The 17267-nt window shown below is 45.1% G+C and overlaps 1 protein-coding gene across 6 annotated transcripts in view; it reads left to right on the forward strand.

Moving 5' to 3' along the window:
* ESRRB (estrogen related receptor beta) overlaps positions 1-16341 on the forward strand; it is a 122963-nt gene extending 106622 nt beyond the window's left edge. For 5 of the 6 annotated variants that reach the window (XM_039704868.1, XM_039704867.1, XM_039704869.1 and 2 more), the window contains 4 exons: positions 2253-2363; positions 2993-3154; positions 9101-9370; positions 15882-16341. In XM_039704868.1, coding sequence (XP_039560802.1) covers positions 2253-2363; positions 2993-3154; positions 9101-9370; positions 15882-16126 — 788 coding nt within the window. In that variant the 3' untranslated portion in view covers positions 16127-16341. The remainder of the gene's footprint in view (positions 1-2252; positions 2364-2992; positions 3155-9100; positions 9371-15881) is intronic. The other variant, XM_039704870.1, reaches the window with a different exon arrangement.
* The last annotated feature ends 926 nt before the right edge of the window (positions 16342-17267 follow it).

Here is a 17267-nt window from a genome sequence, read left to right on the forward strand (position 1 = left end):
ACTGCACAGCAAAAGCATCCTGGAGGGCTGTGTGTTGGTTTCTGCCAGCCGAGAATGGCATCTCACTCTTTCCCTCCCCCTGACCACTGGTGTGAGGGAATGCACCCACCTATGATCCTTATCTGGGAGGGTCCTGGGAAGATGTGATTCAGTCCTAAATCTTGGCAGCCTGTTCCTCTATAATCTTCCAACAGTATATCCCTGATCCTTTTATTTTTCATACCTGGTGGTTTTGTTTACTGGCAGTTCCAGAAATTTGTGTCACTCCCTTCTCTCCTGGCTTATAGGTAGCTGTCATTCATTCAGCAAAGCATGGAGTAGGGTCTTATTTCTTAAGAAACCAAGGCATGTTTATGGAGGGAAAGAAATCATGTATGGAAGTGAAAATTTCCTGCTTCATCCTAGATTTTATTACTGCTGTTCCTTAGGGATCTCCCTAGATAACCTCAGGTTTGGGATTCCCTGGCTGTCCTTTTTGAAATTGCTCTCTGAAGTGTGTTTGGGCTCCCAGGAAGGAGTCTTGCCCACAGGCTACCTGCCACTGGAAATGGAAGTAAAAGAAGCAATAGGCATCATTTTCAGAAACAATACCATGTAATGGAAGAGAGGTGGTACTTAGGGATGTCTGTGAATTCTCTATACAGAGTAAGAAATAGAAAATGGGGCAGGGGAAAGAAATTACTCAGTGTGACCTGAGTTCACCTACTTCAGCTTCATACCTTCCTCTCCATCTTCTCCAACACCTGCTGTCCTCCCATAGCAGCCACCCACAGCAGCAGCTCCCTTGCTGTGCAGAGCTCCACTCCTGCTCATCCCTGCTTCTCCTGCTCAGTGTGAGATCCTGCTGCCAGACTGAGTGTTGTTGGCCTGGTATTCTTGTTGCTTAGGGGGCAATTGGTAGTCAGATTGTTATGGTGCTCTAGCCATGAAGAGTATCGGGATCTAGATGTTGTTGCCAGTAGCGGTTTCAGGTGGTGCAGGTGTGGCTGGTGTGAGCATCACAGTAAAAGCTTTATCTTTTCCCTGACAGAGTAAGCAAACATGGCATTGAAATGCAGTGTGACAGACATGCCTCCTTCTAGGGTAGAATATTTGCCAGCTGACTGCAGATTTTTTCAGGTGTACTGGTTGTTCAAAAAGTGTCATTTCAGAACTGATGTGGAGTGTTTGCTTTTAGTTGTTTGTGTTTATGTAGTGGTATGATTGCAAAATATTAATGACTTAATGTGATTAGTAAGTGTATCACATAATTGCTTCCCATGATCAGACTAGATAAACTCCTGTGTGTTTCTAAGGAAGTACTTGTATAGTGTAAATTTAAAATTTTATTCTAATCAAATGCTCCTTCATTTACCTTGAAAGATTTTTTTCCCAAAGCTGTTTCTCCCAGCAAGACTGAGTTACTGTAATTTCACAGGCTGATTATTAGAGTGCATATGGCTGCTCAGAAAAAAACAGACAACTGCACAAATATCTGTAGGGGTTTTTTCACAGTTTCTTTTTAACATCGTACTTTATACTAATATGACAACTTAGTTGCTGTTCCTGGTCTATTGATGATGCTATGGTTTTTAGTGTGGTGACAATCACTGGTACTTCCCAGTCACTGTGAATTTTTTCACTATACTTTGCAAGAGTTGCAACAAATTCTTCAGTGTCTCCCTACTTCGTCTTTATCATTCCTTTATTGTAGTCAAGGTTGTTTCTATTTATTTGGATTCTACTTTTATTACAGTTGCCTTACTTGATCAAGGCTGAAACATCTTTGTTGAATTCATAGTTCATTATCTGTTTGCTATAGGTTGCCTTTTTCAAATATAAACAGTGAGAAGTCACAGAACATTTAACATCTCATTTTTAAGAACAGTTTAAAAGCTTACTTTTATAACTGCTAGCTTGATTTCTTTTTAAAAGCAGGATCCTGTAGAGGGCATTGAGTTGTGAAACTTTTCATTTGCCCATCACATTTATAGTGATTCAAGAGTTTGAATAGGTTAATTTGTATGTTCATTAATGTTTTGAATAAAAGTAAAGCTCAGAGCAGCATGCTTAGAGCTGGAGGCAGTCTAGCTGGTATTGAGATTTATGGGCTCAGCTGAGATCTCACTTGAGATCTCTCAGATCTTCCCTCAGGGGAGAGGGAAGCTCCCTAGTGTGTGGGGAACCATCTTACTTAGCAAATTTTAGTGTTTGCATGTCAGGGTTCTGTAAGGCACTAAGGAATCATGAGGACTTTTTGGTTTTACCTGCAGGTGTTCGTCTGGATCGAGTCCGTGGAGGCCGTCAGAAATACAAAAGGAGACTGGATTCTGAGAGCAGCACTTACCTGAGCTTACAGATCCCTCCCCCAGCTAAAAAGCCATGTATGTATTGGTCTTGGATTGTGGTCCTCTAAGCTGTCACTGTATTTCTTTTCACTGGTCTCCCAAAAGTACAGTGTAGCAATTGTCACTTCCAGTACCTGTATCAGTCAACAGTACTGGAACTTTTTCTTAGGATTGTAGTGTATAGGTAATTAGACAGGCCTAGGTAGCTCAGGTACTGTATTCTTTGTACCTAAGGTTAAATACCAGACCTTTCCTAGGAGATTATGCAAATCCATTTAGTGATATTGTGATCTTTTCCTTTACCCCAGCCATGTTAGCAAAGCCAGTCCCATGCTGATTATTTTCTTCAATACTACCTATGACTCGTTAAACTTTTCCACATCCCAACAACTTTTTGCTTATACCTCCTTCTCCCCTCAGTGGACCTACCTGAGACAATGCCTGACAACATTACAGCAGCTTCCTGCCTTTGTCATCCGTGTGCAGAGCTGGTTTGTCCTAGGCATTTCACTACAGCTTGTGTAGCTGCAGTCTGGTTTTCTGTTGAGACCAAAACTGTTACTGAGGTCCTAGGGGCTCTGTAGTCACATCTTATCCCAGGAGGATTCACTTTTATGTCACAAAAATGACATAAACTACAACAACTTCTCCTTTGAAATGTGCAGTGACTAAGATCGTCTCCCACTTGCTGGTGGCTGAGCCAGAGAAGATTTATGCCATGCCTGATCCAACCATGCCGGAGAGTGACATCAAAGCCCTGACAACCCTCTGTGACCTGGCAGACAGGGAACTGGTGGTGATCATTGGCTGGGCAAAGCACATCCCAGGTAAATGGGGAATTACAAGGGTGTAAGCATGAACAGCAAAGGGAACTATTGTTTATCTACGTGCCTATCTGTTTTGGTCTCAACGAGGACTTTTTCCTATAGTGATGGGTGGAAAGTACTGTTGGGTGGGTGAAAAATACTGCTAGTGATGGGCTCTCATTGGTAACAAACTCCAGTGCAGCCTGTGATGGAGGTGCATAAATTGATCACTGTACATGTGTGTGCCCTGGGATTATGCAGAAGGCTTTGACATGATACCATGAAGTTCTCTGTCATATCTGGCATTGAGTGAAAGTGCCAGTGAAAGCACTTGGGAAACAGCCTTAGGGATGCTATGGTGGACTTGCACTTGTAGTTTTGCACTACATCAACATGATCTAGGTCTGTTGTGTTCATAGCTGAATAAATATTATGGCAGTGACTGGACTTTATTGCTAATAACAAGGCAGATACACACCCTCTCAGCAGTGGGCATTCTTGTCCACACTCGGGAAATCTTGTCCTAATGGATTTGTGACAGAACAAATCCCATTGTGATGGACGATGTGCTATTGCCAGTGAATCTCAAGGCTTCTTCGTTGACAAATAATGAGGACAATTTACTGGCAGTGTGACTGGCCTTGGAAGGCTCATTGACTATATACAGTGTGTGTCTGTGTGACAGAGTGACATAGCAAGTGTCCCACACCTGCAGGTAGGGTGGACCTAGACTGAAGGAGCAGATGTGGTCCTCAGTGTTGAATTATGGGTTCTTCCCAGATTTGGATTGGGAAGGGAAAATGCTCCCCTTTCTCTAGTTTCTCTCCAGCCCCACCAGAAACAGGTGGAATTTTTGTGTGGAGAAGGCTAATCAGGGAACTTAGAGGATATCCTTGGGATTTACAAGGATGCTTTCCAAAGATTGCTTCAGAAATTCACTATGAACAGCTCGCTAAAGTGGTTTATAAACAGCTCACTTCAGCTATCTCCTGCCTTCTGTTCCCCTTCCTTTTGTCAGGAGAATATATGAGGCTCTGATACAGGATCACAGGATTTACTGCATGCTGACTGTCTTCCACTGCATGGGTCTGTGTTGTTTTGCTTTGCTTCTCGGCTTTCTTAATTATTTTTTTTTTATGAAGCATCTTAACATATGTGATCAGACAGTTTAGTTTGCCCATGTATTTTGTTTCTTTCTATTGCTCCTCTTTTGGCTTTTTGGCAGCTGCTTCTCTTTTTCTGTGGAGTGTTTCTCCTGGGACCCAAGAGTTAATGGTTTAATGGGCTATATGGAATATGGCTTGTTATGAGATGGGACTCTGAAGTGTGAAGAAACATTTTCAGGACAGTATTTCTGAGAAGAGGTTAATCTTGGTGGTGCCCTTCTTACATGAGATCTGCCATATCTGCAGGGATTATACCCATCACTAGTGCTGGAATCCACCTGGGGCTGATTCATCACAAGTGGTGATTAGAGAACTCAGCCTGGATTGCTCTACTAACCCAATACCTGGCGTGTTAACAGGAATGGTTTTAATGCAGTTAGCTCAATTAGCTGCTGTGGCTGTCCAGTGAGGTGCTGTTGTACATCCCTCTAACCTTGGCTACATCTGTTCACACAGAGTGCCCTACTGTAGTTCCCTACCTTGTAGCTGGGGGAAGAGCCAAATTCCTACAGGGTTTTCCATCCTGGCAATACTGTCCCAGAACAGGAGCATAGTAGATTGCTCCTGCACTGTGCAAGGGGCTCTCCCTCTCCTTTCTGAAATCAGGACATACCTGCCATCACCTCAAATTTCTCTGTGTATTTTCCTCTCCTGTCAAAGGCCCTACAACACAGTAACAGCCACAGTAACCAGCCTGGCACAGTTCAGACCAGCAGGAGTATTTTATAACAGGACTGTGCACAGGCGAGAGCTCAGGAATTGTTACATAAGAAAGCAGTACTGAGAAAAAAAGATAATAAAAGACAGTTCATAATAATGGAACAAAAACTCTGTAGTTCTGCAACAAGTTTGAAACATACTGAGTTATGCAGCAAGGGGGCAGAGCAGGGCAGGGCCAGGAGAATGCCAGGTGTCTAAATTATCTATGCCCTGTATTTCTGCCTTCCAAGAATTTTGAGCAAAACATGACATTGCTTCCTTTGTGCATAAACTATTCTTCAGAGAAGGATGGAGAAAGGAGAAAAAGTCACATAATCCTGCCTTGTATTCATGCTGGAATTAGTAAAGAAAGATGTGACATTAAAGTCATACCAGCCCTGAAGGATCCCAGGTGTCAACACAAACTTCTACCCCACAGTATTAGCAAATAAAATCAGTAAAACTTAAACACACTTTCCTATGATAACAATAAAATGTGTTTAATCGTGTTTAGCAAATGTTATTAGCTCAACAGCCTTATTAGCCATGAGCTCAAAAGCCACACAACCAATGTGGGGTTGTTCCCTTCTGTATGAGGCCCCCTCCCCACTACTCACTCTCCCCACCATGGAAATTGTCTTGGAACAACATCCTCCTTTTCTTCTTGCTTTGATGCAGGCTGACAGGACTTCTCTTGAGGGGTGATGATGAAGGCTCTCCCAGGGTAGCTGTTGTGCTGTTCTCACCAGGAAGACATTAGTACTAGCACAGAATGAAATATGGCTAGTGGAGTGACAGCAGCTGTGTCTGGAGTGGCCTCAGATCCTATAATTACATCTCCTTTTATTACCTCTGCTAATGGCCCTCCAGGATGACAGAAATGATAATAAATTAACAGATTATGAACTCCACTTGCCACAAATTATGTGATTTTTTTTTTTTTTTTAATTCTGGGAGCTCCCACTGCCAAACCACTGAAATAATAATAAAAAAAATTAAAATTAAAAAAAACCCCAACCTGAATGTCACATCAGCAGTTGCAAATAAAGCAGCTTTTCTCAAGGTGTACCTGGGAAGGAGGGAAACATGCATGCAGCTCTGTGCTAGAGCTAGGGGCTCTCTTTTGGGGCAGTGGTGGATTAGGCACCTTTCAGGGTCACGCTTGAGAAGAACAGCAAGAAACTGATCACTAAGGACATTTTCTGGATGCTGGGCCATCAACAGCTCAAGAATGCAAAATAGTTGTACTCTAGCAATTCCTGGGAGCTGTAGGATGACAGAAAATTTCACAACCAGAGGTTCCCCAGTGTTACAATCCTATAATAAATAGCAAGCCTATGATTTCGGCCAGGTGAAATTAACATTTACTTTCCCTGATCTCAACTTTTACAGCATGAAGAGAGTTCTATAATTTCCCCTTTGCTTCAGTGATTCAGGGACAGTCCTTTAGCCTTTGCACTCCACATGTGTGAACGCTGGAGGAAAAGGGTCCCAGTTCTGTCAGACATTTCAAGTCCAGGCTTGACACCACAGTGCTTCCTCTTCCCACTCGTCTGCTGGAGCTGGAGTTGTTGGCTACCTGGGAGTGCTTCTGGCCAGGGGCTTTCCCAGGTGGGTGGGAATTGCAGCTGCTCTTCTGTTCTTCTTGGCAAAGGGTAAAATATGGTATCTCCTGTTCTCACCTGCCACAACAGCCTCTGGGAAAGGGCAATTAATGGAAATGCTGTGTGTACTGGCTACTGCTAGAGTTAAATAAATTTTTCTACTTTATTCTGTAGCAGAAAAGTACGAGCCATGCCTGTCCTGGATATTTTCACTCTACTGCATGACTGTTCCTCAATCTTTCAGAAATGTTGTTGGCATTGTGAGGGGCAATGGTCTAATGCCTTTTGTAATCCAGATGGGGAATGAAGATGCAGAAAGGCCAGGTGACTGATCCAGAGAATGGACTTAAGGCAGCAGCCTAAATGCTGGACTTATCTCCATGGTCAGGAGCTAGGAGAGGGATGACCAAAGGAGAGATGTCAGGCTTTAAAGAGTGGAACAGTGGCTGTGCACCTTTACTCTAATCTCAGGGCTACTCTCAGCATCCTGTGCAGCAGGCAGAGCTGTGGACACAGGATCCCCAGCATTGGAGCTGCAGCAGCCTGCACTTGGACTGAGTCAGGAGCGCTGCATTCCAGAGCAGCACAGTTCTGAGTGCAGGGCATAAGGGTAAGGTAAAGGACAAGACACCCACCTCCCAGCCCAGGCAAGAGGTGGGATTCGTCAGGGCTATGTGGAGCACAGGCTGTGCTGTACAGGAATCACTCTCACAGCCAGGGAGCTGGATTTGCTGCTCTTCTCCCCAGTAGCTTGGACTCCTCTTTAGCTGTTCCCTCTGGCACTCCTCCCCAATGGTTTATTGATTCTTCCCTCCCACCCACTGCTCCCCTCAGACCTTGCACACACAGCACGTGACAGCTGATTGGTATCTGTTAATTAATGTGGCCTGGGGCCTCTTTTCTATTCAGTGGCCTGATAAGGGAAATTGGATGTCCAAGGGCTGCCAGGCCATTATCACCCTTTGCTTCCCCTGGCAACACAAACACAAAACATGGCGTAGAGATAAATAAATACCACTAACCCACCCTTCTGCCTTCCCTTCCCCAGCTGAGATAGTGCAGATAGAAAAAGAGATCCCACAGTCAGTCAATATAGCAATCATCAGGTCTTTTGTTAATTGCCAACTTGATAACAAGAGAAATCAAATGATCATCATGGTGGCTGTCTACATAAGCCCCGATGTGGGGCCAAGAACTGTGAGCAGGGTGTGGTATGGGATGAAGAAGTCCAGCTGAGCCTTGCATGCAGCCAGTGGAGCTGGGAGGCTTCTGCAGAGAGGCTCTTGAGTTCACAGGTCTCTTGGTGATCCCCAAGGCTTCATATGCATCTGGGGAGAAAATGCCTGGAGAGGCCAGTAGAGCATCACCCTTCCAGCTGAGGCATGCCTGGGTGTCCCATTCTTTCACAGCCCTAGGAACTGCTGAAAGCAAGGGGCTGCCAAAAAAAGTACAATTTCTGCCTGTCCATGGTGGGCAAAAGCTGCCTAGGGAGGACCAACACACTGTGCTTGACATTCCTGTTTGTAATGGCTGTTAGAGTGCCCATCTCCCAGGATCTTTCATTGCCTGACCTTCAAGGGTACCAGGTATGGAGGGCATAAAGACAGTTTTCCTTCCCACACACTTTTTTCCCCACCTTAAGGTGGACATTGCCTCTGTTTTTTGTCCTCTCCACTCTCTCAAGTGGACTCGGGCTGTCAGGATCAGGCTGTCAGGCTCTTTCTGTATTTGGCAAGAACATTTGATTCACTGTGGGGGCTTGTTCCATTGCTACCAGGTTTGGCTGATTTAGATACTTCAGTGTCACCACAAAGGTATTTTTATCTCTGGGTAGGGGTGTAGGCAGAGCTGCTGGGATGGAAATCATAGTGGGATGAGGAATAGAGGAGGAATCTGTTCACAAATGTATTAATTTTTGAACACATTTTGGTGCTTTGTTGTAGCAGGACTTTCTCTCATCTTTGCCAAAATGTGAGATTGTAGTATACTTGTAATTCAGACCTGTGTCATTCCTTCCTATCCCATCAGAAGCCCTCTTTTCTGCCATCTGGAGCTCTTCTCTGCTCATTTTTCAGCTGGGACAGACTAAATGGGTTGCAATACAGACCTGCTGAGGAAGCGAGGGAAGGCAATGTGGTACAAAAGAGTTGCTGCTATGAAAGAAGCAGTGGTCATTGAAGAGATTGAAGAGGTTTGCTGCTATGAAAGAAGCAGTGGTCATTGAAGAGCTTGCCACCAACCTTGGGCTCCCATAAATCAGAGCATCAGAATTCCTGTTTGAGGCTGTGGGTGGGCATAGGAACAAAGAGAAGGGTAAGGTCCATGTGTGCTGACTGCCACCAGGACAGGGTCACTTCAGTGAGTTGTTTGGGGTTTTTTAAAACAGCAGGTCAGTAGGGAAGGGTGCATGGTTTGGATCCCAGGGAAACTAAGGACCCTTGTCTCCTAAAGGCTTTGCTGCACACCCATTTGACCCTGCTTGTCTTTTGCCCTGTTAGGGTTCTCCAACCTGTCCCTTGGCGACCAGATGAGCCTTCTGCAGAGTGCCTGGATGGAAATTCTCATCCTGGGCATTGTGTACCGCTCCCTGCCATACGAGGACAAGCTGGTCTATGCTGAGGACTACATAATGGATGAAGAGCACTCTCGTCTGACAGGGCTGCTGGAGCTCTACCTGGCCATCCTACAACTGGTGCGCCGCTATAAGAAGCTCAAGGTGGAAAAGGAGGAGTTTGTCACACTCAAAGCTCTGGCCCTCGCCAACTCAGGTACAGCCCTGGCCCAGCCAGTCTTGCAACCAGCCAGTCAAGGCTCATGCTCTTATTTAGCTGGGAGGAAACCAGAGCCTGCTGCCTAAGAATCTCTGCCTGTGTCATGCAACATTCTCAAAGCTCAGTTTGTCACACTCAAAGCTCTGGCCCTCGCCAACTCAGGTACAGCCCTGGCCCAGCCAGTCTTGCAACCAGCCAGTCAAGGCTCATGCTCTTATTTACCTGGGAGGAAACCAGAGCCTGCTACCTAAGAACTCTGCCTGTGCCATGCAACATTCTCTAATGTTCATACTCTTAGCTGGAAAGCAGGGAGAAATGAGGCTTACTGCTGCTAGAGCCCCAGCTGTGCTCTGACCCTGTAGTGGGGAGTGGAACAGACAGGGATGGACTGGTTGCTGGTTTCAGGCAATAAAAGGGTATGTGGAGGCCTTTTCCACTAGCAAGCTAACTCCAGTGCCATGAACTCAGAAATGGAAGCCACACTTGCATCATACTCCATAGTGTTGGTGAGATACAGCGAACAGGGAAATTCTCATCCCATTTCAAAAAGCTGTGGGGCTGGGGCTGCCTGGCTGCCTGGGGATGTTGAGGTACCAGAGACACTGAATCCCCCTTTAACTGGGACACAGCATGGATGTAGACTGCAGCCCTCAATCCAGCAAGGCTGCATTGTATCAAGGCCAGCCAGACACAGATTTGCTCAGGAGTCCCATCTGAAAGGGAAACTGCTGAAGCTACTGTGTAACAAGGGCTCCCTCTACATCCCCCGAGTCTCATTGTTTCACATCAGATCTCTTTGCCAAATTTGCATCATGCAGGTCACAGAATTCACCCTTGCAGCCCAGCCCTGAAACCAGTATCTGTTTTTCTGTAAAGTGGCTGAAACCAGCCACTTTACAGAAAAACAAGGGAAACTGCTGAAGCTACTGTGTAACAAGGGCTCCCTCTACATCCCCCGAGTCTCATTGTTTCACATCAGATCTCTTTGCCAAATTTGCATCATGCAGGTCACAGAATTCACCCTTGCAGCCCAGCCCTGAAACCAGTATCTGTTTTTCTGTAAAGTGGCTGAAACACTTTACAGTAAAGTGGCTGAAAATACTCAGCGTGAAGCTGGAAGGATTAAAAGGGGAGAATCTTCATCTTGCTTGGCAGCTGACTCCAATAATTAATCATTCTCTCAGTTAAAAGAAAAAAAAAACCAACCTCCCCCACCCAAAAAAAAAAGGCACCATATCTTAATGTCTCTTTGCTTGAGTTCAGCCTCTAAACTAAAGAATGATCTTTGTTGAGCTGGGTCCTATGACTCCGGGTCTTTTTATACCTGACAGCTTGACATGACAAACTTCCTGTTCCATAGCTGTGTTCCTTGGCTATGGATGTATTACTGTGAGGCTGCCTCACCATTTTACACCATTCTGTCCCTGTTTGCCATCCATCCACTCCTTAGCAATAGCAATATAAAAGAAAAGAAAAATCCTTACAGCTCATTGATAAAAATGCTGAGTAGCAGCTGATTTTTCTACTGATCCCTGTGGATTTCCATGAAAAAACTCCTTCTTGAGGGATGATTCACCACTGATAGCTACTGGGAGATCTGTCATCTATCCAGTTACTAATCAATTGAAAGTGTCCTTTATTGATATTGCATAGTGCTAATTTTTTAATGAGAATGTCCTGTGGTCCTAAGCCAAGTGCTTTATAAAAACATAAGTCTATTATATCTGTGCAGTTAACTTTATCAACCAAACTTGTAATCTCATCAGAGAATGAAATCAAGTTTGTTTGACAAGACCTCTCTTCTCAAGTATCATGTTGACTGGCAGTAAAATCACAGAATCATTTATGATGGAAAAAACCTTTAAGATCACCACTTCCACCTGTTAACCCAGCACTGCAAAACTATGTTCCTAAGTGCCACATTTACATGTCTTATAAATGCCATCTTATTAGTCTTAATTGAATGTCACCTTTATTTTTTCCTTTCTTTTGCCCTGGTTCACATCAAACTAGCATAGTAATTACCAGGTAAGACCTAGGAAATTATATGCATCATTAGAACGTATCCAGTCATCTTGAATTTTGTAAAAATACCAAGACTTACTAATCATTAATCTGCCCTGGATGACCCCCAGCCAGCAATTTTGGAACTCTTAAAACCAAGTTATCCAGCTCTACTGATTGCTGTGAAGTTTGTTCTAATAGTTCTAATGTCTTCCCTCATAAACAACAGATTATGAAGTCTTCATCACCTTCATATAACACAGTATATAAAGCTTCTCTTTTCCAAATAAGACAGAAGTACTCACAGAGGACTTCTATCTACTCTGCACTGCTATTAATAGGTTATTCATCTCCAGCTGAAAAGAGCCCCCCTAAAAATGATCATTTTTCTTCTATTCCTTAAATATTTATAAAACTTCTTTACTGTCCTTATCCCTTCTAGACGTGGCTTTTCCTCTTATGTCCTTCATTTCCCTTATGTTCTTCTGCACTTCATAACTTTATTCCCTTTTTCAGTTTCTCAATAGTGCTTTTTTAGTTTTAATTGCTGCCTTCACTTTGCCACTGAACCAGGATGGGCAGATGGCCAAGGCTGTCCTCTCTCCTCTGTGCAGTGGTGGCTATGGGTGATATAATCAACTTGTTAAAGAACCTGTCTGCCAGGAGGGTCACAGGACTAAACAGGAAGAAGGGCTCCTCAGAGAGGCTGAAGTGCTAAGGTAGCAGTTGTGACAGGAGAAGTGCCACACTGGGACATTTACCTGGCCCGTGCTCTGGACACTGCTGTCAAGTTCTTCACAGTGCAACAGAAGCACTCACTGCTGTTGTTGCTCACTGAGCTTTCAGGACTCAGCCCAGAGTAAACCTTATGAGACAGTCTCCACAGGAGTGGAGTAACACTGAGCAAAGACAGAGCAGAACAACCAACACTCATCAGATGCTTTGGGTTCCATTTCCAGTGCTGTGGAGTAAAGAAACCCAGGTAAGGGTCAGGAGGCACAGGCCAAAGCATGTTCTCAGCTGGATGGAAAAAAATCACTCTGACTTCACTGGTTTCTCTAGTGCAGCTAGATGTGTAGCTATGTAGAAGCATAATCCACAAAAGTTCTGCTTTGTTATTTGTATTGAAACATACGAAAGCAAAGCATGGGATTTTGTTTTTCATGAAATTAAAGCTTCTCGTGACACACAGGTAAGGAAGCTGGAATAGGGCAAGTGTATTTTTCTGTTGTAACTTAACATTGAACCTTCACATTCTTTTAATGCCAGTTATTTTTCTTAGTGTATTTTTGACAGGGATAAACTTACAGAGCCTGCATGTGTGTGCTTGCATGCAAAGAGCCAACTCCTAAAATGGGAGGAAAGCAGTTTGGGCCAGGCTTCAGCTCCCTTGGATGAGAATGAGAGATAGGGCTTAAAGATGAACACCTAGATTAACACCTGTGCTGCCTGAAACTGCTTTCTGCCTTCCCTCCCACACAGATAAATTCTGGCTGTAATTGCTCATGCAACCCAAGTTGTAGGGGCTTACACAGCCCTGTGTATACTGACCCTTTGGTTCTAGGGATTCAAACAAATGAAAACAGAAGTGGGAGCTCCCTCACTCTTTACTAGAGAAGAAGCTGACAGTAGGCTGATCTCCAAGTCCTTGGTGTGATGCACCAACAACACAGCTGCTGGGATTGGCAAAGATAATTCAAGGGATCTCTGTCTAGTAAGTGCATTCTAGAGAGCTGAATTCCTAATTCCCAGAGCAGCAGGCAAGTCCCAGACAATATGATCACCCATTTTTTGACAGAGTAGAGGTGATGTAGACCTACCTTGTTACCCTTCAGAGTCAGCAGTCCATTTTTAAGGATTCCTAGGTCCTCTTTCCTTAGGGAAAAAAAAAAAGATCAGTCTACATATTGAGGAGCCCTCTAGGTTAGCATGCAGCACACATTCATTTTAGGACATTCCAGAGTGGCCAAAATTTATTTCCCCTTTTTTTTCTGAAATGCATTTTAATGCTAAGATGGAGTGAGCAATGTCTGGACCTGGCAAAGGGATGCATAGCAAATTCTGTACTGATGGGTCCTCTGAGGTTCCCGTTCCTGTCAGAAGCTGCAAGAACTGAGGTGAGGAAGCAGTGGGCCTTGTCCATTCTCACACCTGCCCTGTACCCCATGCCAGCAGTGCTGGAGAAGGGCTTCTGCTATGAAGCCCAGCTTCTAGGCCTGCTGACCCTCAGGGACATGGTCAGGCAGCCTGCCCCCACCTCAGTGCTCTGATAGCTGTAAAAATTCATAGCTATTGATTTCGTAATTAACAGTTTATCAATGCCATTGACACCAGTTCACTGATGGATTGCAGGGAAATTAATCCTGCAATGTTGTTTTATTTTTTGCAGTCAGCTGCCAATTTTGAGCTTCTTTCAGCAGAGTGTGGTGGGGGTGGGGCAGGCTTTGATCTTTATTTCCCCAGTTTCTCTCACTGTATACGCTTAGTTTGCTGTTAAGTCTTGTCACCTCACAGAAGCCAGATGGTGGAAGGGCAGTTTTGGGATTCTGTCTAGCGTACAGCAGCATCAGTGCCCAAAAGTAGAACACCCACTTTACCCTGAAGCATGGCTCATTGCATGGTAATTCTAGCATCTGCTGGGATCTGCAAACTCCAAAAGGCTGTGGTTACTTCTCCCCCTTGTGCCCCTAGCCAGAAGGACATTAAACAGAAAGGAGAGAGGACATTCCAGCTTTTGATACTTCCAGTCTTCAAAATGACCTCTGTGACTTGGCAGGAAACAGATCCTGCTCACTTCTCTTGGATTGTGTGTGGAAATTTTTCAGAGGTGCTACCTGGCTGGGAGAAGTTGCCAGACTGACTTGGCAACATGCTTCTTCCTCCCTACTTTTCAGAATCAACCTCTGTGTCTGGTTCAGGTCACTGTGATGACCTAGCAGCCCTCTTCTGAGCTTCTTTGCCTGGTCTCTTGGATAAAAAGTGTAAATGTATCAAGAATTGTTCTTCAGTAGGCTTCTTGGGAATACTTCCCTTTAATACTTTCTTAATTAGTGCATTCCCTCTAAACAGCTTCTTAAACAGCTTTCTTGCTAGACATAATATTTTCCCAACTGTTGTAATACTTTATAAATCATGCATCATAAATAGGATTTTTACCATAAATGTATCATACAAAATTCACAGTCTCTAATTTTTGTTGTGCTCTCCATAAAGATGACACATGTTTCTAGAGAGATTTTGGCACTTCAGTTAGCTTTCCTCCTCTTCCCTGCTGGCACTCTGGGGAACCCTCACATTTGTGTTTGTGTGTAGGCTGAGACTGCACTGAAACTACTTTGCCACAAAGCAAAGCCCAGGCTGTGATGGTAGGCGGTGCAATTACATGTGTGCATGTGTTCTTGCCATACTGTCTCTTTGCCATTGCTTCTGATTTGTTGCCTTGTGTCAGGAACCTTTACCAATAGGTTCAGTATTGATTAAAAGTCTCTGAACAATGAAGACGAGGCATCAGTGTCTCCGTCTCTGTCATGGTTGTAAGAAGGAAGCATGTATCAGCAAGATGAAAAAGGAGAAAATCTTTGGTGATGCTGGGCCTCTCTGCTCTTTGGTGCTGCCCTGTCACACCATGACTTACCCACAAGTTTAGCAGTCTGTGTTCAGTCTGGTTCCCTATCTCAGCCCTGGACTGGGTCCTTACCAGCTAGCTACATTCACTTCACAGACACACCAAGGAGCCTTGCAAACCCTGCTAACCCCTCCAACAGCTCATAGAAATCTAACTGGCAGCCTAAGGGAAGAGGCCTTGCAGGAGGCGTGGGTTTCCTTTATTTCAGCAGGAAGCTCCTTGAGCAGCTGCTGACAGTCTCTGAAAGCAGGGGCATATGCACAAAGGTGGGTCTGGCAACACCCCTGGGCACACTGGTTGTGACCTACTGGGGCTTTTCTGTCTTGCTGACACCCTTAGCAGCTGCACAGCAATTAGGCAGTTTAGACAGATGAAGCGCTGTAGCAGTGTTAATTATTCTTAATGAGATTGCTCCCAAGCGGCAGCACAGCAGCTGCTGCCCCTTGCAGGGTGACTCTCCCCATAAGGAGCATGGAGGGCAAGGGAAAGTGCAAATCACAAAGGCTCCTGCCTGACCCCTGCATTGCATTGGGGTGGCTGGCAAAATGGGCAGCACACATTGCACGTGTGTCACCCACCTACCCCTGGCAACCCTACTGTCCCTGCACTGCTAGGGCCAGCACACTGGGCTGCTGCCAAACTTCATGCAGCAGCACCACACCTGACAACTAGCTGGATTTTGGTTTTTTCTGCTTAAGAAACAAACCAAACAATGCCCTTCACCCCCTGCCTGGCGGGGGTAGGACGACAAAAACAACTCAAAAAAACCCCACAAGAACAGATAAGAAGGAAAGAAAACATCATTAGCTTCAGAATCGTAAAGGATTTCCTTTCTCCTGTCTGACTTGTCTGTTTGCTGTCTTTTCTCCCTCACCCCAGACTCCATGCACATAGAGGACATGGATGCAGTGCAGAAACTCCAGGACCTTCTCCACGAAGCCCTGCAGGACTACGAGCTGAGTCAGCGCAACGAGGAGCCCCGGCGAGCAGGCAAGCTGCTCCTGACCTTGCCCCTCCTGCGGCAGACGGCTGCTAAAGCTGTGCAGCACTTCTACAGCATCAAACTGCAGGGCAAGGTTCCCATGCATAAACTCTTCCTAGAAATGCTAGAGGCAAAGGTCTGACAGCCCCAGCACCAGCCGACAGTGGCCGGGGAACAAACTAGAAACAAAGATGCAGACAATGGAGCAATCCAAACAGCAGCAGCAGCCGCCGCCGGCTTTTATCTCCAATCATTTATTATGGAAGAATTATTTAATGTCTATCTGTCGGCGTGACTGCAGAATCTTGTGTACAGGAAGGGGAAAACTTTTAATCAGTCACCTGTTTCTCTTTTTTTGTTGTTTTCTCTGTGGGAAATACCAGATTATGCTCTTGCACTTGTTGAGGCATCATGGGGGCTCAGCCCCTCTGATCAGTGATGCTCTCAGCGCTGTCCAGGCTGCCTGCTCCCCAGCACCCTCTGGAGGGAGGGTGGGGACAGAAGCAGGAAGAGAGGAAGAATAGAGTCAATATAAACTTTATCTGCTGGTGTTATGAGGGGTCAGTTAGAAAGGGAAGCAGCCGTGGTCCGTCTTTTTGTCACCTTTCTGCCTCTTACCATAGAGTAGGTGCTCCTTTGGAGAACAATGCTGCTGGACCTCTCCTGAACAAAAAGGCTGCCTCCCAGACTCCTCTAACACTTGTACATACAGGCCCCACTTCTTACTGGGAAAGATGCTCCTAACTGTGTAAGATATTCTGCGACTTTGTACAGTGTGTCATTACGCCTGGCTAGTCCCTCCCATGTACAATCCCTGCAGGTCCCTGAAGAGGTAGGATGTATGTCCCTGAGAAAATGCAAGTCTTTCCCAAATGGCAAGAGAAAAGAGCCTGATGTTATGCTTCAGTGCTGGGTTGACTTGATAATCTCCGCATCCTCTCCTATGTGGTGCTAACTACAATTCTTCCACACTTTTCACCCCATAGTGTATCACACCTGCCTCTTCAGCTCAGCTGAGTGCCATTCCCCACCCGTTCCTTGTGGCAGAGAACACAAGGCTTTGTCTGCATGGTTACTGCCCAAGTATAAATACACCCCAAACCAGATCTTTCCTAGACTTCATTAGAGCTATTTGGCTCCACAGAGACTTTAGGCTTATTGCCAAATTCTAGTTAGAAATCAAGGGCACTGCTTTTCAGAGGAGGCAGCTCTAGAGCCTGAGAGATTGCTTTCTTGTGGCAGGCTAGGGAAATAAATTAGAGGATGGCATGAAACCCCTGATA

This window comes from Passer montanus, unplaced genomic scaffold (assembly GCF_014805655.1).
Source record: "Passer montanus isolate IOZ18808 unplaced genomic scaffold, ASM1480565v1 scaffold18, whole genome shotgun sequence".
Lineage (NCBI taxonomy): Eukaryota > Metazoa > Chordata > Aves > Passeriformes > Passeridae > Passer > Passer montanus.